We start from the raw sequence: 23,835 nt of genomic DNA on the forward strand, positions 1-23,835 counted from the left end.
CCTTGGTTTCCCCTTCTAAAAAACCGCCGGGCGGGTGAGACGCTTTCACTTGGGGGAGGGAGGGGGCAGCAAAGGGAGGGAAGCCTGAGAAATCACGCTTCGCGGAGGCCCGGGAAAACACCGTGGGAAGAAAACCCGCATAGACCTCAAGAGCGTGCCCGAGTCCCGGCCCTGGGAAGCCCCCGCCGAGCACAGAGGCCGCTCGCCGCCCCGCGCAGCCTCCGCAGGAGCCGCCCGCTGCCCGCTACCCGCAGCCCGCAGCCCGCAGCCCGCAGCCGACTCTGCAGGTTCTCGCAGCCGCGGCAGCTCGGCACACCCGGCGGAGGCGGGGCGGGGCGGGGCCGTGGCCGGGGGCGGGGCCGGGGCGGGGCCGCGGCGGGCAGGCACGCGGGAGGCGCGGAGGGAGGGTGTCGCGCCGAGGGAAGCGGCCCGCGGCGGAGGGAGGGGAGGCCGAGTCCTGGAAGCGGAGCTCCGCGCTGGGACTGGTTCCTTCGCAGCCATTTTCTGTCCAACCAAACAGCCGATTGGAGACGGGAGCCAACCAGGGCTGCATTGGAGGTTTGTGTCTCGCTTCGGCCAATGATCGCTCCTAAACCGACTCCACTTTAGCTCGAATGAAATGTCCGTCTCCTCCCGGCGCCGTCCCCGCCGCCAACGCTGCCGCGGCCGGGGCCACTCGCCTCCCTCTCGCCCGCCCTCCCGCCCGGGGCCGGGGCCGGGGCCGAGGCCGGGCCGGCGCCTGCGAGGCCGCTCCCGCTGCGGGCCCGGCCGGGGAGCGGGCGCGGGGCCGCGGCGCGGCTCTTTGTGCTCCGGGCCGACGAGCGGCGGGACTCGGGCCAGGCCGCCTCCTGCTCGCCGCCGCCGAGCTCCGGGCCCGAGGCCGAGGAGGGGGCGCCGGGGCCCCCTCGGGCCCCCTCTCGGCGGCGCCCCGCCCGGCTCCATTTTGTGCGGGCAGCCGAGCGGGGGGCACTGGCCCGGACCCCGGCTCCGACCCTGCGCCCTTGGCCGGGCTGCCGCGCGGAGTCCCCGGGGGCGCCCCCCTCCCGCCCGCTCTCCCGCCCGCCGGCCCGCGGGGGCATGGCAGGGCCGGGCCGCTTTGTCTGCCCCGGCGCCCCGAGCGGGCGGGAGGGCGGCCGGCAGGCGTTGGGCGCGGGCCCGGGGCCTGGGCGGGCGAGTCGGGGGATGCGCGCCAGGGGCGGTCGCCCCGCACCGGCGGGACTGACAGTCGGCCGGGCCGGGCGGTGGGGCCGGGGCCAGCCCGCGCACCTTCGTGGGGAGGAAGCCAGGTCCCCGGGAGGAAGGAGTGGATTTGGTTTCCCCGCAGTCTGGCTTCCACGTAAAGAATGCAGCCATCTGGCGGCTTGCGGTCCCTGGACTTGCCCCGAAGGTGGGAAGGAAGCCTTTCGGATTGGACTAAGGTTTTAATCTTCGGTGGGAGGCGGGGAGGATCTGCCGGGCCTGAGGAGCGGTACCGTCTTCGAGAACAAAGAATTACAGAGCACCCACAAGTCGTAATCTTGGCCAAAGTACTGTAACAAGATAATTTAAACAAGGTTAGGTAGCCTACGACCTTAAAAAAAAAAATAGCATCCCACTAACCCGCATGGACTCCACGGTGCCCTGGTTCGTGCCACGAATCCCTGGGGTGGTTTGGTTTTTCTTAGTACGGAAACTAATCGGCAAAATAAAGTGGTAAGATAAACTGATCGATAGAAGTGGCATTAATAAATAAGGGTTTTATTTGTAAAGTATTGAAAGTTTAACCAGAATTCCTTAAAAGGCGATTATTCCTTCCCCGCACTGCTCCTGTAGCTTAATTTAAGGATTCTATTGATGCAAAACTCTGGTTGTTGATGCCAGAGAATGGAGGGTGGAGGAAGGGTCTGCTGCTTTTCTTGGATACAAATTTGCATTTCTTCAAACATTAAACAGATGTATGCATTCCCTTGAGCTTTCACATAGATCATAACCTGCCTTTAGGAAAATATATACCATATGAGGTGACAGTGTTTATCTTTAATATATTGACTCTAAATATATACCGAGTCAACTATTTGGGTGAGAGAGTGTGGTGAAGTGTGCCCCCCTCCCCCAAGCAAAATACATAAATGTATATAGCTCCATTTTAAGTATACTGAGGATTTTCTTTTTCAAAGACACCCTTAAAAAAAAAAACGCTTCTAGCCACAAGGAAGGAATCTTCTGAGCAGTTTTGGGGTTAGAAAGAGGACAATATTTTAAAAAGAAATCAGACATTGCTTTTAAGATTATAGCAGAGTAGACAATGTCAGCCAGTCTTTGCTGCCTGGACTGACATTTAAAAAAATTCAGTTCCTGGCTACATTTTTTTTTCTTCTGTTTACTAGATTTCATGCTTGAATGCATTGCATTATTTTCTCTTCCTTTTAAAATTAACACTGAAAGGATATGTTTTTGTTTTGCCCCTCCCCCCAATTTAATTGCTTCCCTTGAAAAAAGGGAAAAGAGCAAATGAGAAATGGAGATTGTAACATTGTAATTGATCCCAATTTATTCAGCTATTTATGCCTTACAGTGAAAATGAAGTGCTATTCAGATGCAATTTTAGTCCAAAATGGTGGTGCTTTAAAATGATCAATAAAGGTCCTAATTGATTGTTTCCATGTATGTTCTCTGGGAAGCATGTATCTTCTTTTCAGTATCATCCGAGGTGTTTAATTTAAAAGCATTGTATTCTGAGATACTCTTCTCCCCTTTTGAGCTTTTGGACTCCCTAAATCTCACTCTAAAATATTAAGAAAATCACTGAAAAATTAAGTTGGGGTGTTTGTGTCTTGGGTGTTAGTATTTTGAAGAATTTAGATGTGTAAAAATTTTTGTCTCGTGCATATAATTTGGGGTGTTGTGACAAATATTTATGATTAACATGACTAAATTCAGGGTTATGTTAGGAAAGCAGTTCCTCCCTGCCGTAGAATTAACTTTTTTGCCAGGTCTCCAAAATATAGCTGCCAATTTAAGAAACCTTTATTGGGCGCCTGCTTTTTTGCACTCTGTTGAATAAGAATAGTAGGTGAAATTATACACGCTTTTTAAATTTTTACTAGGAAGAAAGCCCGTAGGCAGTACGTTGTTACTACTAATAGATGTTTATCTTGTAGGTTGAAGTTGGGCGAAGATTAGCCCTCCTTTTAGAAAGGTGTTCCTGAACACCGCTGACAACACGGTTCTGACAGTATTTCATGACGGTAAGTATGTCGTACCATTTTGGTTATTAACTAGATTTGAACAATAATTAGCTGGAAATAAAATTATACCTGATGTCTCACTGGAGATCCCAAGCAGAATGAATGTCCTTCAAGTCTAGACAGACAGTACATCCACTCACTCATTCCTGTTGCTTCTTTCTTTTTAGGGACTTGTATGTATTGTTTCCTGTGGGCCCCTAAGTGCTGTGGAGACTACGAGATAAAAAGCTTGTTCCAGCTCTTAAGAGGCTTGTCTGTTTTGCTAGAAGGGCTTCAGTGGAACTGAATGCTTAGAGGACAATTGTGCAGGGAATGGAACATGTTAGTTCTAAGGGTGGCAGAGATGAAAAGACCAGTGGTGTGGTAGGCCTGGGTAGTTGCGACTGTCTTGGACTTAGCCTCGAAGGAAAAGTGGGATTTGGATAGTGGAGGGTATCACCGAAAGCAAAAGCCTGAAGGCAGGGATGAGTAACTGATGTTTAGGGCATGGGGAGTAGATTTGCATCATCCAAGTGGAGATTTCATAGGATAATTTAGTGCGAGAAACCACTTTTCCTGTCTGGATACTTAGTTCTGAATCTGCTACTATATTTGTGATGTCAGGCATGTTACAACTTCCTTGAGCCATGACTCATGCCTCAGCCCTAAAATAAAAGAGCTGTACCTGGTGATCCTTAAATAAGGCACATTCTAGCACTAAGATTTTTATCAGCCCTGAAGAGAGAGTTGGAGACAAGTTTAGTTAAGTGGGGGATTCACTCATGAAAAGCCGTGGGAAAACTAGGTTTGGATTTGACGCTGAAGACTTTTAGAATGTTCCAGGGTCAGGCGCTATAGAAACGGTATTCGAGTGAGATCTGTCTTAAAACAATATGTACCCTGGTAGGTTTGATAGTAATGCAGTGGCAGGAGAGAAAGGAAGGGCATATCCAGGAAACTTACTACAAGAAGTGGAACTTGGAGGAGACAGAAGAATCTAAGATGACGTTGGTATAATTAGCCAGGGAGGGTGGGATCCCAGTAGCTAGAAAACAGATGAGGAGCTCTCAGCCACTGCCTCCTTGCAGGACACGGGGAAGGTGCGTTTCAGTTTCCAAAATCTTAAGTTGGCAGCGATGGGATATCAGATATGTTCTACGGGCATGGCTCACTGGAGTGGCAGGCAGGATATGGTTGTAGATTTAGGACTTCTGAGCAGAGAAGTGGTATTTCATGAGTTCATGAAGAGAGTAAGGGAAGAAACAGGAAAGGATAACCTTGGGTGAAACTAACAACTGGGCTGTGGGGAGAAAAAAATAAACCGGGAAAAGGATATTGTTCAAAATCAAGGGAGAAGAGAATTTCACGAGTATGTGTGGGGTCCTCGGTGGCCAGCACTACTAACAACAGCCAAGTGGGAATGAAGGCAAGATTACTGGCAACTTCCAAGAGCGGGTTCAGCATCCTGGTGGGGTGGAGAAGCGCCGCCAGGAAGCTGCAGTAGGAATGCAGCGATGCATGAGGACCATTGGGGTGACTGTGATCGCTAGCCAAGGCTGTGGCGTGGAATCTCGGTTTTCCAGGGCTGGGTGTACTTCTGTGTGTTCAGTGAGGGAGCGTGAGCGTGTTGAAGAAAGAGCGAAGCAGCTGGTCTGAAGATCCATTAGAGGGAAGGAATCTTCGTGTCACTTCTTATCCTCAAAGAGATAAAAAGGAATTGGTCCAGAGAACAGGTGAAAGGGGTTATGTGAGAGAGAAAAACCATGCCTGGAAAGAAGGGTGAGCACTGTATTTGAAGAGACAAAAATAATATTGGGTTATGTTTGTTGAGTTCTTATTATATATCATACACTTTGCTAAGTGCTTTTTATATAATAACTTCACTTCTCATAGCAACTCCATCTTAAAAATGGGGAAGCTGAAGCACTAAGAGGACAGTAAGTAAAGACATACAGCTCGTAAGTGGGGAGCCCAGCCTCAACCTGGGTGGTCTGCCCAAAGGGCCCATGATTGCTCTTGATCCTGAACCCCAAACCAGGTGTATTGCTTATATCCCACAGATAATGTCCTGGCTCGAGAAGCAACTTTAAATGTTTTTAATATACAGTCATTAGACTGGAATTTAGAGAGGCCAAAGTATAGATTTAGGCTTATGGACTATAGGAAAAACTATTAGGAACAAATACTGTAAAGTAGTTGGCATCGGAGACTCTGGATTTAAATCCCATTTACTCTGTCACCTTTGGCAAGTCATTAGCCTTCTATAACCTCAATTTTCTCATCTGCTTCACAGGGTCGTGAACAGTGCAGGAGATATTTAGAAAGTGCTCAATAAATGTTAAACATACTAAAGAGGGAACTATTTCCCGCATTTGCAACAAATTATTAGTGTAATTTAAATACTGCTACATCACCAAATTATTGTATTAGCCAGCCAACCATTGATTTCACATAATATTTTAGAAAACAATATCAGTTCAGCTAAGTAAACAGAATAGTCAGTCACATTAGTTTAATGGGGTTGAACTACTCTTTGTCCGTAGTTACCAGTTTCCTTGGATCTAGTGATTGGCTGTTTCACCCATTGTCTCGTCGCCCTCCTGCATGCCCTCCCCTCTTTGCTGTCTGGATAAGGCCCAGCACTTGAGCTTCCCTCCTCTTTCCCCAGCTGCGGATGTGTCATGACTGTGCCCCTGCACATTCGTGGTCACTGGCTCCAGCTCGGCTCTCGGTGCCCAGTGCTCCCATGCCCTGCCTTCCCTGTTCTCTGTCTCTGCAGCTGCAAGAAGCCCAGCAGCACCCCCTCGGCCCTTCCTCTGGTTCATTTGCACTCAGTGACCAGGTCTGTTGATTTGACCTCCTGCAAGGCTCTTTCCTCTGCTCCCCTTGATCTCCACTGCTGTTGTCCTGGACCTGTCTGGGGAATGAATGTTCACCATCTTGCCTGGATTCATGCTCTGACTGCAGCTTCATGGTCCTTCGTGGTCTTCTGCCCTCATTCTTGCTCCTCCATTTCTACACTGGACTGAAGCCAGAGTTTTAGCAGAACTGTGCAAATCAGACTCCCCTTTGATTTGCTCTTGTCCACAAGGCACCGCTTCATCTAGCCTCTTGTTAGTTCATTCTAGTCCACCAGTAGTAGATTTCTGTTTCTTTTGCCTGGAACATTCTTTTCTCATTCTTCCTTGCCTGGCTGATTTCTATCTTTTCATCTATTTAAATGTCATTTCCTGAGACTGCTTCCTTGACTCCCCAGACTAGTGTGGCCCCTTTTGCAATAAGCTCTCAAAGCATATAACAAAACACCTTTGTTTTCCTTAGCGCTTGGTAGTAATTAGTTATTGTAATTATTTAATAGCTATATATAACATTTACTGTGTACTCCTGTTACACTATGCTGAGTCTTTCCATGGTGAGTCCTGTCTGCATTTCACTTGCTCAAGGTCTCATGGCAAGTAAGTAGGAAGGAATTCAAACCAGGTGATAAGATTTCAGAGCCTATGCCTTGGAAGTGTTAACAGACTACACTCCCCATCCCTTTCCCCTACCACTAGTTTACATAATACTTGTCTCCCCTGTGAGATGAGGACAGAGATCTTGTCTATGTTGTTGACTAGGCTACATCCCCAGCACATAGCACGGACCTGATAAATACCAGGTGCTTATTTGGTAAGTTGTTGTTGACTGGTTTACTTAAAATCTCCAGTCTATTTTGAATATTTTTATAGGAAGTTTAGACCTTGAAAAAGCCTCTGGGATGTATCTAGCAAGTACCTCTGCCTCATTTCCCCACTCGTAGTATATATATATGTGAATGGCTAGCAGATTGTAAGCATCAAAGATGAGGCTTGATTTGTTACCAGGTATCTTGGTGATTCAGAGAAGGGGACACTGATTTTGGGGCAGAATGGGGTAAATCAGAAAGATTTCAGGAGAGTGGGAGAACACTGGGATTAAAGTATGGGGCCGGATTTTAAGGTAGAACGATAGGAAGACAGGTGTGACGAAATGACAGAAGAGCTACGGCTTGCAGACCCAGAGACACGCACAGCTAAGTCTGCAACGTGCTGCTTATTCTCAAGAAGGGCGGGTTGGATCACTATCTACCGAGTGCACAGCTCTTTAGCAGGTTCCCTTTCTTGCATTCTGACAACTCTGAAATACTTTCAGAAGTATTTTTTAGAAGACTGAGGTTTAGAGGCTAATGCTGTGAATCCAAATGATAATCTTGCTACTAATTCCAGTGTATGACAAGAAAATGTGATTTAAACTTTTTGCCTTTACTACTTTTTTCATGTTATATTTATAAATTAATTGATCCCCCAGACAGATGCCCCATGTCCCACCCCAACAAAGATTTGTTTCCAGTTGTAGGTTCTGAAACAACCACTTTGGCCCTTTCTCCTAAACTGTCATTTCCCTAATCTCCCTTAGGGCACTATGAAAACTAGTTAATTCACAGTTATCTTAATTGAGCTTTCTTTCATGGCTAATAAATCCATCATCCTATCTATTAAAGACCATTCTCGGGGCACCTGGGTGGCTCAGTGGTTTAAGCTTCTGCCTTAGGCTCAGGTCTTGATCTCAGGGTCCTGGGATAGAGTCCCGCATCGGGCTCTCTGCTCAGCAGGGAGCCTGCTTCCCCCTTTCTCTCTGCCTACTTGTGATCTCTCTCTCTCTCTGACAAATAAATAAAATCGTAAAAAAAAAAAAAAAAAAAAAGACCATTCTCCTAGTATCTTGTTAGCATTTTAAGATTAAAATAGCATTTTATTTTTGGGTACTGTTTCACATTAGCTGTTTAAGATGGGGAAGGTGATACTATTTCCATTTTGTATAGAAACACATTTAATGGGTAGTGATGCTGTTTTCAGGGATCAGCAGGAAAGTCAGAATCAGAGCTCACTGACCATTGCTTACTACCTTTTAGAAGCCACTGTGAAGTATCAATAAATAGGTACCTTGTACTTGTGCAAATTATTTAAAGTAGGTGAATTCTTTCTCTAGCTCCTTAGAAAACGACATAGATTATGGAAATATATCTTTATCTGCAATTAAACACCAGTCAATAGATGTATCAAAGAATTGTCATGTCATTGAAGACTTGGAAACCGGCGTGCTGTTTTACAAGTAGATGAAAATCCAACAGAGCCAGGAAACATGATGTGGCACACAAGGACTTAAATAGTGCAGTTAATAACATTTAACTTGTTATCAGTGTTCTGGACCTGATAAACATGTGTCTCTTGATTTGGACTGAAAGCATGTATAGATTGTACTTAATTTTTCCTACGCTTTTTATTCAGGTAATGCATTTGCAATTTTTCCACCCACAGACAGCTAGTCACTTATTGTTTTGAATAGTATTATTTGCAAAGTGGAAAGATTTCCAGGGTTTGCCATGTTGGTGAAATGGAATGAAGACCGTTTAGGGCTTAGGGTGCAGTTTTCTCTAGGTTTTCCCTCTTAGAATTCTTTTAGTTCTGAGCAAACTTAATTAAGCAGGCTTCTTTTAAAAACAGTCATTTTAATTCTCATTTTTGTCTACGGTTATAATTTTACTGTCTTCTTATGCAGATCCCCAGTCTCCCTGACCACCCTCTCCCCTTTTCTTTTTTCTTTAAAGAATCTGAAGTTTGAGGGAGGGGGCAGGAGGGGGGAATTGTGGAGTAGAATTAGAGCTGTTAGGCTGGTTCACAGTAGGGTGTGCTTTCAGGTTGTGTGGTCACAGAGTTGTTCAAGGAATGTGTATGCTTCTCATGCCAAACAGCAGTTTGAACCAAGACATTGCCCCTTGTGGAACTTCTGTGAGACAGCAGAGAAGGTCCGCACAAGAGCAAAAGGATTCGCAAAGACTATCCGGCTGTGGCGGGAGAGTGGAAAGTGATGGAAATCAGTGACTTTAGGGGACTACTAAGCTGACTTTGGCTCTGCTTGTCACTCCAGGGACAAGGAAGGTTGTAAGTCAGGGTTGTCTGCACTCTATGTGAGGATTATGCAATTGCAAAGAAAGAGCTGTGTGTGTTTTAGATTCATTTCCTTGTTTTGCTTCCCTGTTGGTCTTAAGGCTTATCACCTACAGAGAGTAGACAGGGGCATTTTGAAACATTGGAAAATTATCGAAAGGTTTCCAAATCAAGAGATATAAATGTTATCTTTTAGTAAGCTTAACGCCTGGAAAACTAATTGACCCATCCTGTGACAGTTTATGAGTATCGAATTTATTAGGTTTTTTTAGACGTTTTATTGAAGAGTATTGCAAAACGTCTTTCCTCATAGATGGATGGCGACAGTGCTACAACAGATGCTTCTCAACTAGGCATCTCTGCGGACTACATCGGAGGAAGCCACTACGTGATACAGCCTCACGACGGTGAGAAAGCCGCAATTAAAGACATTCCCTGGAGAAGCAACTAAGTGGAAATTATAATAATGTGATGTTCCAGGTTACTTTTGTCTTTACGGGAAAATGAGTAATCTTGTGTCAAAGTTCAGTGATAGTCTAAAACAGGGCTGTTTTTATTAGAATAGTCAGCAAAAGAGTGATGAGTTCTGGAAAAGAATTCTAGAAGAGAGTTCTAGAAAAGTATTTTTTTTGTGCACCTGGGTGGCATCTGACTCTTGATATCAGCTCAGATCTTGATCTCAGAGCTGTGAGTTCAAGCCCTTCATTGGGCTCTATGCTGGATGTGGAGCCTACTTTAAAAGAAAAAGTATGCTTTTTTGGGAGTAAGTGGGGGAGGGGGCAGAGGGTGGGACTGGCAAGCAGGCCCCATGCCCAGCACAGGGCCCTATGCACACCCTGAGATCAAGACCTGAGCTGATATAAAGAGTTGAATGTTTAACTGACTGAGCCACCCAGGTGCCCCTTAAGATATACTTTTTGGTAGGCAGTTGGGGGTGGGTGATTAGTTACTTCATCCTGAAACAGATACACGTAAAAATGTAACTTGAAAAAAAAAATGTAACTTGAATCAGCTTAAGTGCCTAGAAAGAGTACGTATTACTGCATTTAGTTTAAAAAGGCTGTTACAGGTACTGTGAAAGCTGCAGTTACATCTGAGTCTATATAATTCAAGGATTCACTTTTTGCAAGAACGTCGGATCAGTGCTATAGCTTTGTTCAAAAAGTTAGTACATAGTATTAATCCAGTTGGCTCAGTAATGTTCAAGTCCACTTTTTCCATTCTGTGTAAACTTGGCTTTGTATAATATAACCTCGTAATCTGGCGATATGCAAGGAACTATAGGTCATAGTCTATAAATTTTCTAGCTAAGTTATGTAACAAATACTTGTGAGTAATTCTTCTGTGGAAGATGCTATACCGAGTTCTAGGAAGTACACAGAGTTGATCCCTGGCCTAAGGTAGCTGTTATCTAAGAGGGAGCCGTTATCTAAGAGAGAAATAAAAAGAATTACAAAATGTGTCAGAAAAGACACGGAGAAGCACTTTGTGATATTTTGTGAAAGGGGAGATCACTTCTGAAGGTGCTGTGGAGATGCTTTTGAGCATTTTTGCGAACGGGTAGGTAACAATTTATTAGGCAGAGTTGAGGATCAAAGGATTTGAGGCAGTGGGTTTGAAACTAATGAGTAGATTCAGTTATGGCTGTGACAGAATTATGAAAAGAACTGCTATCCTCCTCCCTAAAAATGATTAGGAAATGAACCAGGATGGTTCTTATCTTAGATCATTTTAGGTAGTCTTCTCTATCTTGAAGTAAAGATGATGAGAAACTTTAAACCTAAGTCATTTTTATTTCCTTAGATACTGAGGACAGCATGAATGATCATGAAGACACAAATGGTTCAAAAGAAAGTTTCAGAGAACAAGATATCTATCTTCCAATTGCAAATGTTGCAAGGATAATGAAAAATGCCATACCTCAAACGGGAAAGGTAATGCGGAGGAGACATTTAACGGGGTTGTTTCCAGGGGAAGGGGAGCAGAGACCTACGTGAGTGTGTAGTTCTGAGCACGGTCAGCTACTGATGTCAGCCGTTCAGCCTTCCCCAGGTCCAGCAGCTCTTTCAGCCCTACATGTTACTGAGCAGGACTCCATGTGCGGTGTCCCTGTCCCCACGTGAAGCAAATAAAATAGAATGAACCATCTCTTGAAAAACAGGTGCATTATCAGAACTATCAGGTTTGGGCATATGGAGTTGTGACTTCTATAATGTTGCAGCAAAATTGGGTCATTTTGGACTGATATGGAGAAAATCCTTACATTTGGAAGCAACTGTTTTTATATAATCATAAATATTAATGTATATTTAAATTTAACTGGCATTTTTTTTTTTTAAGTAGTTCTGTCTTGAGACAGACAGTCATATAGACAGTTATTTTTAACAACTTTATTTTAACTTGTCTCTCTACTCATCACTTGGTCTGAATTAGAAGCCACTTTTTTTATATATTGTATTTCATAATAAACTTTTTTCTCATTGTAGCTTATAAAGTGCTTACGAAAGTAATAAAGCTCACAAAGAAATGTAGTATTAGGCAAAGCCTATAAGTTCCAGTATGAGAGGTCCTCCTTATGCTTTGAGGGGAAATAAAGCACACTGCTGATTACGGTTCACTGCTGATTACGGTTTCTGTTGCTAGCCCTGTGCTGCCCTGTACCTCAGGCCACGGGCCCCAGATGGTTCTTGAGCACTTGAAATGTGGCGAGTCTGAATTAAGATGTGCTGTTTATGTAAAACAGAACTTCAGATTGTGCAGGCTTAGTATGAAAAAAATAATTAAAATACCTCAGTTTTAAAATGGATTCTCTGGGTGCCTGGGTGGCTCAGTTGGTTAATTGGCTGCCTTTGTTTGGCTCAGGTCATGATCTCAGGGTTCTGGGATCGAGTCCCACATTGGGCTCCCTGCTTCTCCCTCTCCCTCTACTCCTCCTCCCTGCTCATGCTCTCTCAAATAAATAAATAAAATCTTAAAAAAAAAAATGAATCCATTTTATCCTCTGTTTAAATGATAATATTTTGGGGGCGCCTGGGTGGCTCAGTGGGTTAAGGCCTCTGCCTTCGGCTCAGGTCATGATCTCAGGGTCCTGGGATCGAGCCATGCATCGGGCTCTCTGCTCCGCAGGGAGCCTGCTTCCTCTTCTTTCTCTGCCTGCCTCTCTGCCTACCTAGGATCTCTGTCTGTCAAATAAATAAATAAAATCTTTAAAAAAAAATGATAATATTTTGGAAATGTTGGGCTGAATAAAATATATTATTAAAATTAATTTTACCTTTTATTTAAAAGATTATTTGTCCCACACCCAGGACCCTGGGATCATGACCTGAGCTGAAGGCAGAGGCTTTAACCCACTGAGGCACCCAGATGCCCCAATTTCACCTTAAAAACCTAACTACGAGAAAATGTAAAGTCACACGTACAGCTAGCATACTATTATCTTGCCTGCAGTTCTTGGTTGTAAATAGGCATGTAGCTCCAGGTTGTAAATAGGCATGGAGGTAGAAGACAGTATGCTTCAGCAAGCATTTTTGTTGTTCCGTTAGAAGTGGCTTTGGAATTGCATGCTTTAATTCATTAGAGTTTGGCTTTGAAACCCCACACCCTTAAAAGAAGAATTGCTTTTAAAATGAAGTCGCAGATGTGTGCTGCTTTTCTAATAACCTCAAAACCTGTACCTGACACTTGGTATCTTCAGTAATAAAAATGTCACCAGATGTCATTATTTCATTCTCTTGTAAACCTTACATGAATTCAGTGTTTTGTCTTTTAAAAATTTTCTGGTGTCCTTATTTGTGGAAATGCTAGGGCAGAGGAGTGATACCTGAGTCTAGCCCACAGTAGACTACATATACCATGGGTCTGATTTTCTTGGGGCATTTGCTTAGTAAGATTTCATCTTTATGGGATGGTAGGGACATCCAGTGATTGCTTTTTTACCTAAATTATACCTGTTTTCGGAGAAGAGTTGTCAGAGCTTCTCTTACTGGTATTCGAGTTTTTATTCTTACTCCAAGGTTGGAATTTTGATAGCACACATTGTATCAATGTAATTAGCGTATTATTTCAGACATGAGATGTTAACAGCCACGAACTGAAATTCGTATTCTTCTGAATAGCTTTTTATTTTTGCAGGTTGTTAGGAACGGGATGGTGATAGTCCCTGCAAATTTACTTGTGGTTTTTCTCTTCAGATTGCAAAAGATGCCAAAGAATGTGTTCAAGAATGTGTAAGTGAGTTCATCAGCTTTATAACATCTGAAGCAAGTGAAAGATGCCATCAAGAGAAACGGAAGACAATCAATGGAGAAGATATTCTCTTTGCCATGTCAACCTTGGGCTTTGACAGTTATGTAGAACCTCTAAAATTATACCTTCAGAAATTCAGAGAGGTAAGTAGAATGCCTTCCATTATGCCTTTAAGAAACTAAGATATACTAGTCACTTTAACTTTTTAAATGTATCATTTATCAGAAGAAGTATGTAATCACTTAGATTACTGTATTTAAATAGTATGTCCTTTATTTTTCCCTTTGTTACTGATGACATCATAGTTGTGTAATGATTGAGAGCCTGGACTCGGGATTCCAGCCACCTGAGGCTGAGTCCCAGTTCCACCACATGAGACCTTGGGCAGATTACTTAAATACGTTAAGCCTTGGTATCCTGGTCTGTAAAGTTGGGTTAGTAATAATACCTATCTCCCAGGATTTTTGAGAAATAAAATAACCTATGTACAGCCCTTAGCTTGGCATGTAGTGAGCACTCTGTGATGGTAACACATGCTGTGGTTATCGTTCATTTAAAAGAGGTAGCACCTCAAAGCTTGGGGCCTTCTAGATAAGAAAAAGGGAATTCTAACTGTATCCCTTTCTTACTAAATTCTGCATTTCCTTTTGGGTTTATCTTTGCCCATTGTATGAATTTTGTGAAAATAAATTGAGATCAGTGTATTTATTTCCACACTCCAACTTGATATAGGATTCACATTGGTTTCAAAATACTTCCTTAATAGCTTTAATGTTAGAATCCTATTGAATTAGTATTGTATATATCATCAAATGATTAAAGTAGGAAGAGAATGTATAACTTCTTCACAGTACTTTTCCAAATCTTTTGCATCATAGAATCTTAGAGTGAGTGGACAGAAACCTAGAGCTCTTTGGTCCAACCTGTAATTTTGATTTAGGAATTTAAAACTTTAAACTTGCTGTTATAGGACTGCCCATTTGGCTCAGAGCCATATATATGTATGTATATATATATACATATATATATGTATATGTATATGTATATATAGTTAAGAGATAATTTGGATCATTTATAGTAGATTTTTGAGCTGAATATTTATAGTATTTTGCAGACTACTTCATCTATAAGTAGACTTCTATTTTCCTTTTGATGTATTTTGGAATTAGAATAATTTATTTTTATCCATAAATATTTTAGATTTTCTAGGTCATTACTAACACTGTCTTGTGATGATTACTGCTTATATAAAAAGTTAGCATTTTGAAGGGCCTCTTCATATGTAATTAACCAGAAGTGTAAATAAATACTCTGTGCAGTGTTTGTAATAATAGAAGCTCCTAATTTTAGGAAATAAGCATTTTCATCTAGAAAACAGTATCTTTTGAATACCAGTGATTACTTTTTTGATTTTTCCTTCTCCAGGCTATGAAAGGAGAGAAAGGAATTGGTGGAACAGTCACAGCTACAGATGGACTAAGTGAAGAACTCACAGAGGAAGCATTTAGTAAGCAGTGTTATGATACATTTATGCAACTAAATTTGTTCATATAATTCATGTTGTTAGCAGTTATTAATACTAAATGTAATGGTACTTTTGGAATATCAGCCCTGAGGATTTTGACACAGCACTATTTTGAATAGTTCTTATTAGTTCATGCCCTTATGTTCGAAGTCCGTGAGGGATAAGCGTAGAAATTTAAATTCTGCAGACGTTACAGTCTTTCAGCCATAGTTCTGATTTCCATAGCCCCTAGGTTTTGGTTTACGATTCACACAAGATAGGAATGTTGAGAATTATAGCTTGTAATGTAAAATCTTGCGATTGAAATTAATTTGAATTGAAGGGTGTTTAAAGAAACTGAATAGGGGTGCCTGGCTGGCTCCTTTGGAGGAACGTATGACTCTTGATTTCGGGGTTGTGAGTTTGGGCCCCATGTTGGGTATAGAGATTACTTAAAAATAAAAAATCTTCAAAAAAAAAAAAAAAGAATATTGTCATATTGATTAAATAAAAAGTCTGCGGTGATTCTGTTTCTCATTTAAAATTTATAGATATATTTTGTATTTCTCGTACATAAAATGCATGCTGCTTAGTTCCTGTAAGTGTTGCTCCCAGCTAAGCCTCATGGTATAGGTCTGCTTATGAATTGGAAACCCCATCCAGTCTCTGCAGATTTGTACACATGGGCAGTCAGCTAAGTATATTTTAGAGAAATGAAGATTGAGAAAATTGAACACTTGAAGTAGGAAAAATGTGCTTTTTAGGGAGCTTTTTTTTTTAAATGCTAAATTTGAGGGTTTATGATTTTTTTTCAAGATGATTTTGATTAGTGACAGAATTGTCATTAGACTTGCATGGCGTGACTTTCGGGTTCAGACCCAAAGAGGAGATGCGATTCTTTTCCTGGTTTAACTTTTTTGTCTTCTAGCTAACCAGTTACCAGCTGGCTTAATAACTGCAGATGGTCAACAACAAAATGTTATGGTTTATACAACGTCGTATCAACAGGTAAAATACAACTTTCTTTGTAGCTTAAATTATTTAAAAAATTGATTGTACCCATTGATTTTTATCATAGGTAGTTAATTTCAGCACATCACAGTTGACCCTTGAACAACATGGGTTTGAACTGCACTGGTCCACTTAAGTGCAGAGTTTTTACAGTACCATAGGTGTGGTTTTCTCTTCCTTATGATTTTCTTAATAACATTTACTTTTTTGTAGTGTTGTTGTAAGAATACAGTATATAATACATATACAAAATATGTGTTAATTGACTGTTGATGTTCTGGGTAAGGCTTCTGGTCAACAGTAGGCTGTTAAGTTTTTGGAGGGGTCAGAAGTTATGTGAGGATTTTCAGTTGTGCAGAGTTTGGCACCCCTAACCCCTGTGTTGTTCAAGGACCGGACTGTATTATTATTAAGGACCCGATAAAGAAGGTTGTTAGAAATTGCTTTTTCAAAATATGTAATTGTGTATTCTCTTACTGATTAAAAATAGGTACACACATACTCATATTTGCATAGATTTCTAGGAAGATGCTTAAGAAATTATTAAGTAGCTCCCTTGGGCAGACAGAATGGAGATTTGGAGTGGGAAGTAGGCTTACTTTTCATTGTCTATTGTTTTTACTCTTTGAATGTTTATGTTATTTTTAAAATATATATTTTGTTTTAAAAATATATTTTTTTCTTTAATTCTGCTCAATCTAAATTTTCTGACCTTAGATTTCTGGTGTTCAACAAATTCAGTTTTCATGATCTGAAGAAACGATGGCATGGGGAGTGGAGAGAAGGGAAAGAGTCTGTACGATTCCGGCAACAGAGACATCGAGAAGGAAGTGACTGGGGAAACGATGTGTCTTTGTATATTAAACAGCTGTAATGTAGCTTCCTGATGCTTGACTAATTGAGGTGTTAATTCTGACTTGAGAATCTTTTTCATGAATGATTTTAAAGAAAAATTTGGATTTTAAAGGTATTAAAATATTTTTGTTTTGTACGAGAGTTTGTTGCTCTGTATGACTCCTGTATGCATTGTATATTGCAATTTATTACTGTCAGAGATTTGTAGACAGTTTCTTATTTTCATATTGAATCATGTTACTTTTGTAATTCAAGTAAGCAGCTGGGTTAATTCATGATGTTTGCCCTTTTAATAAAATATAAGGGTAGAGTTCATTTTGAATGCAAGTTGCCTTTATTATACATTTGAGTTTGTCTTGGTTATATAATACCTTGCATGGTAACCTAGCTAGATTTTTAGCATTTGCCATATTTATTAAAATTAATTTTTTGTAAAACATACATAGCTTAAGCAGCACCATTTTTAAAGAAATGTAATTGAAAAATTAAGTGTGAATGCAGAAGCAAACATTGTCTGCCCTATTAAACTTGGTGCCCAGTAACAGTGTTTACACTGTTCATTGTGCCTGTTAAGATAGTTTTAGTTTATTGGGGCTTTTGTTAAGACCAGATTTGTTTCTGAGTTAATTATGAGTGTTGGAATTCATTTAAGTTTAATGTAGTCCTACTGCTCTTGAAATGGTGCCCTTTTCATTTTTATATAATTTTTTCCGAAGCATATCTTCAAATACTATAGTATCCTCTTCCAGAAGAGGAATTTTATAGTCTGATGGTAAATGTCCTCATTTTACCTTTTTAATTGAAGTGTCAAGTTTCCTAATTATACTATGGGAACCAAGAAATATCAGACATCATGGTGTGTATACAGAACCTTCTCTGCATGGGTGAGTGGATGCAGCGGAGAACAGAGTGAATGCTGCGAATGGTGTGAAACAGAAGCCCCAACTTCTAGTGTGCTGTCTTGATCTTTGCAATAAACTAAACTTAGATAATGTAACTTTGTATAATTTAGTAGTATGTACTTGGGTTGTTCCTTTTTTAAAGTGAGGATTTGTATTTTCTCATCTATTCTTTTTGGTGGTAATTAACTTGAGTGTTTTGGTTTTTTTTTTAATACCAACAATTGCTATTGTATAGTTTGTCTAAAAGACAATTTAAATGTCATCTTGGAAGGACACTCAAATTTATAAAATAGAAGCAATTTCATAGATGCAGGCTGAACAGAAATATTTTACCTTGCCAGAAGGAGACTTGGGGCACATCTGGGCTAATCTGAGGTTAGTATAACTCCCTCACTATCTTCCCATTGAAAAAATAATCTTCATTACAGAAAACTCAAATAGGCAAAAAAGGGGAGGGTTTTAAGCAAAATCAACTATCATCCTATTGTGCTGAAATAACCAATGTTAATATTTTGGTGAATATCATTTGTCCGTTTACTTTGCTAAATATGTATATTTTTATAAAAATGGGCTCATACTTGCATACTGTTTTGTAACCTGCTTTTTTCACTTAATAATATATTGTAAACATCTTTCCCAGGTCATTACATAGTCTTTTATTTTTATTCATTTGTTATTCTGTTGTATGGCTGAACCATAATTTATTTAATCCTCTACTGGACACTTTGACTATATGCATCTTTTCATAGTTATAAAACAACACTTCACTGAATCTTGTGTACATCCATGACTGTTTTCTTAAAATAAATTCTTAGAAGTGAATTGCTAAGTTAACAGATACACAAAATTTTAAGGCTTTTGGTATTTCCACGTTAGTGTACTTCTGAAGTAGTTTCCATTCGATCCAGGCAATATATCGGTATAGAACTGATAAAAGCACTTGGTCTTTATCAGATTCTTTCTCTAAAAGTAAAGATTGGGTTATGTTTAATTATCAAGGAATTAGACAACTTAAGATTTATATCAATATAAACCAAATATCTAATTTTAGTAATTTGTAGTACTAAAACTTCAGGTGAAATCAGGAACTTTGGGTTGTATGGCCTCTCTCCTCTGAAAGAACATTTGCCTTCTCCATGTGTCAGGTACACACCTTCTGTTTATGCGTGTAGGAGGGAGTGTTGGCTTCTTACTTGGCCTGTGTTGCATTTCACTGAATGTCAGGTTTTCTTCCCCTGGAACTTCTTAAGTAGATAACCTCCTATGTTAACCTAAGTGTTTTCTTTATAACTTTGTAGTTATTGCTTTTATGAGTATCTGAGAGAGAAATGGGCTTCAGTAACTAAGTCATAAACAGGACTTTAGTAGCTTCTGTCTCTCCCCTCACTGCCTCATAACAGAGCTGCCTGGTCCAGAGAGAATTATAATTTTTTTTAATGCTACCTTCCCAATGTCATATACTTGGGTATGATGATGGATTAAGCTGTATTTTTTTTCCTCCTACAGTGTAATATCTATACAGTATTTTCCTTTCCTCAAAAATATGCCTTATTGCCTCTTTTCTGGATTGCTTTAGTGGGTTAAAGAAATACCAGTTTCCTTTAATAAAGCAAACTGAACATAGTTATGAGGGCCAACTACAAGGATTTCTGTAGCACTACCAATTAAGCATGATAAATGGAAAAAATAGTTTCTGCCATTTGCCAAGAATAAAATCTTATGGTACAAGATTTTTTTTTTAATTTTTATTTATTTATTTTTAAATATTTTATTTATTTGTCAGAGAGAGAGAGTACACACAAGCAGACAGAGTGGCAGGCAGAGGCAGTGAGAGAAGCAGGCTCCCTGCCTAGCAAGGAGCCTGATGTGGGACTCGATCCCAGGACCCTGGGATCATGACCTGAGCCGAAGGCAGTGGCTTAACCAACTGAGCCACCCAGGCGTCCCGTGGTACAAGATTTTTAAGATCTAAATATTTTCTCTTTAGGGAAAGTTATTTTATCAACAGTCCAAAACAAGACAATATTTGTTGCTCTATGTGATAAAATACATTTCTGAATCATTCAAATGATAACAGGTAAGATCTATACCAAAAACTAGGCTATCCTATCTGTATATTTTTGGTTTCTCTGTATTAGACAACTTATGTATGTTTATGTAATAATTTATGCATACTGACCTTAAACTCATATTAAGTCAGTATATTCATGAGTAAAAAATAGAACAATCACAACTAATTTTATTTCTTAAGGAACGACACTGTATTGTCTGAAAAATATTCAGGTTTAATTTATGGTTTCTTTTGAAGCTGCAAAGGTTACTTTCCTTACTTCCCCAAGTTTCACTTCCTCTTACTCGTTACGTTCCAGTCACGCTAGTCTCATGGCTCCTTGTGCCATGTTCTTTGCCTCCTCTGCCCACATATACTTCCCTCTGCCTAGAACACTCTTTCTCTTCCTGTGTCTGGCTAAGTCTCACTCATCCTTCAGGTTTTAGTTTAAGCGTCAGCAGGAAAGCCTTTAAGAACTTCTGTTACACCTTCATACTAATTACCAAATACAGAAAGTATCACTGCCCAAAACTGAATAGGTTTGTACACAGTATTTGATGGCTGCCACAGCTGCTTAGACATTTCTTTAAAGACTACTTTTCTTTTTATACCTAATTTTAAGGATTTTAAAACCATAAGGCAGAATCTCTTCAAACCATGGGCCACAGATGGCATTGGGACGGATGCTTTTCCCTGGCTTCTGGCCATCACCTTTCAAACTGTAAACTTGCCTAATAAGCAGTTACAGCTTCTCCGACTTCCTCCAGAGACTGTTTCCATTTGCACTGCATAGTAGAGAGATACCTGCGCAGGCACCTTAACGGTAAACACTCCTTTGCCAAGGTTAATGCCAGCTAGGTGCCAAATAAAGTCAGTAAACGTACTGGCTTTGTCTGTAGAAATCTAATGGCCATGAATTAGTTTTAGGGGTGGATACAAGTTGATAGGTAATTACTCCGTCTCCCACAACAATACCTAAGATTAAAATATCCAGACACTGCAGCATAAACATTGCCTCTTTCAGGTATAATTTGGGTTTTCCTTGAGCATCCTTGAGAGCAAACAGTAAGACTTCTACACCTATTTTTCAGGCTGCTCAGTTTCAGAGGACATCTGAATGAAAGAGATTTCAGAACCTTAAGCACCGGGTACTTGGTTGAAAAGACACTGCTAGGCAAAGACATGCCATAATAGTGCCTTCCAGCCAGGGCGGCTATGCCAAGAAGGCCTATTCGTGCATCTATACTGCCCAGTGTTCAGTCTGCCAGAAACCAAGACCAAATCCCTTTTTAGACCAAAGCAAACACTAATCAAAGAACACAAAGGATAATATTTGGGCTGATGGCCATTTAAGGAAATGGCAGAGTTATTCCTTACTTTGGAAGAAAAGTATAACTTTTAAGGGGCACCTGGGTGGCTCAGTGGGTTAAGGCCTCTGCCTTTGGCTCAGGTCATGATCTCAGGGTTCTGGGATGGAGCCCCGCATTGGGCTCTCTGCTCAGCAGGGAGCCTGCTTCCTCCTCCTCTGCCTACTTGTGGTCTCTGTCAGGTAGATAAATAAAATCTTAAAAAAAAAAAAAAAAGTATAACTTTTAAAACAGTTTCTGTGTGTGTGTGTGTGTGTGTGTGTGTATGTATTTATTAAATAGGATTATTTTATTTCTAACCTTGCAAGTAGCAGTGCCCACACCATAGGAGTACTACCTTGCAGGACCGTGCAAAGGGCACAACTAAGCATCCTATAATTCTTTATAGACTACAGACTGCCATGTGAGTAGGAATACTCATATCAAGCGCAAAGTTAACACAAATTTTAAGTAATTTTTAGAAGAAGGGGTGGGGGAGGGGCAGAGGGAGGAGAGCGATTCTTTTTTTTTTTTTTTTAAAGATTTTATTTATTTATTTGACAGAGAGAGATCACAAGTAGGCAGAGAGGCAGGCAGAGAGAGAGAGGTGGAAGCAGGCTCCCCGCTGAGCAGGGAGCCTGATGCGGGACTTGATTCCAGGACCCTGAATCCACGACCTGAGCCGAAGGCAGCAGCTTAACCCACTGAGCCACCCAGGTGCCCAGGAGAGCAATTCTTAAGCAGGATCCACCATCAGCTTTTGGCTCAAGGGTTCTGTTGAATTCTGGAGACTGAACTAGCAGCAGTTGTGGGGGAATGGACATATTTATTTGTCAGAGAGAGAGCACAAGCAGGGGGAGCGGCAGGCAGAGGGAGAAGCAGACTCCTCGCTGAACAAGGACCCCAATGCGGAACTCAATCCCAGGACCCTGGATCATGACCTGAGCTGAAGGCAGATGCTTAACTGACTGAGCCACCCAGGCGTCCCAGGGAGGACTGGACCTACAGTCTCAGGCTCACCTAGACTGGAGTCTGGTAGGGCCACAGCAGAGAAATGGGCAGCAAGGAACCTTCCCTATCTCAATCTTGGTGCTGGGTGGAGGATAAATAACCACCACCCTCAAATCCATAATCACAGGCCAGCCCTCAAGGTTTGGGATCTAAAGTCCCAGAACCTTCAAGCTGATAATACAAAGTGCTCTCAGGTTGGTAGTCACTGGGTATCTGGCAGAGCAAACATATTCTCTTAAGGATCTCAATTTTAGCCCATACTTGATTTAATCCCTATTTTCCAACAAAAGTAAGTTTAAAGGAAAATGGCACCATGAGTGGGGGGGAAAACACAGCTTATACAGCAGATAGTAGAATCCCCCAGAAAGACTCAATATTGGTATCAATACAGGAAAATTACTATGTAAAGGAATAGAAAGAAGCACAGAAAATATGAATAAGGAGCAAAAGAATACACAGAGAACAAGATCGATAAGCCAAATAGAACTCATAAGAAAAAAATAATTCAAATAAGAAACCAACAAATGGAGGAGGGGAGAAAAGAATAAGAAAATGAAAAAGAAAGACAAGGCAAGAAGTGGCGAGTAGATAAAAGAAGACATTTATGATGAGGACCTAGAAATAAATCCATCTTATATTTATAATCACTATAGATATAAATGTACTTAACTATGCAGTTAAAAAGGCAAATTTTCTTTGGCCTTATCTTTGTATGAGTCTCCTGCAAACTCAAAATATAAGGGCAATGAAAGATCCCAGATATTCAGATTAAGACTAATTAAAAGATTGCTACAGTAACTACAATGAAGACGAAGGCAATAAGCATTCATAGAGGTAAGAGTCACTACCTGATTCTAAAAGGTTTAATTCACCAAGAAAGAACCAAAAATTCTACATTAGTATGCATCTAATAATAAAGCCAACAGAAAAAGCAAATACAACTTAAAGAGAAATTGAGAAATCTAGTTATGATGAGATCTTGAGACTCTTGTAAATAAATCAGGTATAAAGTTCTCAACAACTGGGGAATACATACATACACACTCTTTTCAAGTACACATGGAACATACATGAAAACTGATTACATATATCAGAAAGCTTGTCTCAAATTTCAGAAAATTAAAATATTGTAGCTCTTATTCTCTGGCAAAATATTACAAGTAAAGAGTAAGACAACCATAACCCATCCTTAGCATTTAGAAATCTACTTTTAAAGTAACAACGGGTTAACTATTCAACCCTCTGTCAGGATTAATCAAATGAGAAGGCACAAAATAAACTAACAGGAATGAAAATGGATCATAACTACAGATTCTGTGGAAACTAAAGGGTAATATGGATAACTTCATATCAAAATTTTAATGAAGTAGAGAAATCTGTAGAAAAATTTATTAAATTTAACAAAACTGAAAAAATAATATAAAATCCTAATGTTACTGTGATCTATAAAGAAATGAAATCAGTGGTTAAAAATTGTTAAAAGTTAAAAAGTTTTATTTATTTTTTTTTTTTTTGAGAGAGAGAGAGAGAGAGTGGGAGGGGCAGAGGGAGAAGCAGACTCCCCGCCGAGCATGGAGCCTGATGTGGGGCTCGGATCCTAGGACCCTGGGATCATGACCTGAGCCGAAAGCAGACGCTTAACCGACTGAGCCACCCAGGCGCCCCCCTTTTTTTAACTTTTTTTGGGGGGGGGCCGAGGGAGAAGCAGAAAATAGTTTAAAAAACCAAATGGTTTT

General features: G+C 40.8%; 2 protein-coding genes across 3 annotated transcripts in view; one reads left to right on the top strand and one right to left on the bottom strand.

Annotated features, from left to right (window-relative positions):
- The window catches only part of HCFC2 (host cell factor C2), a 66,491-nt gene that overhangs the window by 123 nt on the left and 42,533 nt on the right, over positions 1–23,835 (bottom strand). The gene's annotated exons all lie outside the window — the stretch shown is intronic.
- On the top strand, positions 380–18,464 carry NFYB (nuclear transcription factor Y subunit beta). 2 transcript variants are annotated; one of them, XM_082739096.1, is made up of 8 exons: positions 380–558; positions 3,141–3,227; positions 9,486–9,579; positions 10,976–11,106; positions 13,366–13,563; positions 14,846–14,927; positions 15,853–15,932; positions 16,653–18,464. In XM_082739096.1, the coding sequence occupies exons 2-8, from the start codon at positions 3,222–3,224 to the stop codon at positions 16,683–16,685; spliced, it is 624 nt and encodes a 207-aa protein (XP_082595222.1). In that variant the 5' UTR covers positions 380–558; positions 3,141–3,221; the 3' UTR covers positions 16,686–18,464. The 2 variants fall into 2 exon arrangements, with proteins under 2 accessions (XP_082595222.1, XP_082595223.1); XM_082739097.1 differs by lacking the exon at positions 380–558 and adding an exon at positions 713–1,387.

This window comes from Mustela nivalis (genome assembly GCF_964662115.1).
Source record: "Mustela nivalis genome assembly, chromosome: 7".
NCBI classification, from domain to species: domain Eukaryota; kingdom Metazoa; phylum Chordata; class Mammalia; order Carnivora; family Mustelidae; genus Mustela; species Mustela nivalis.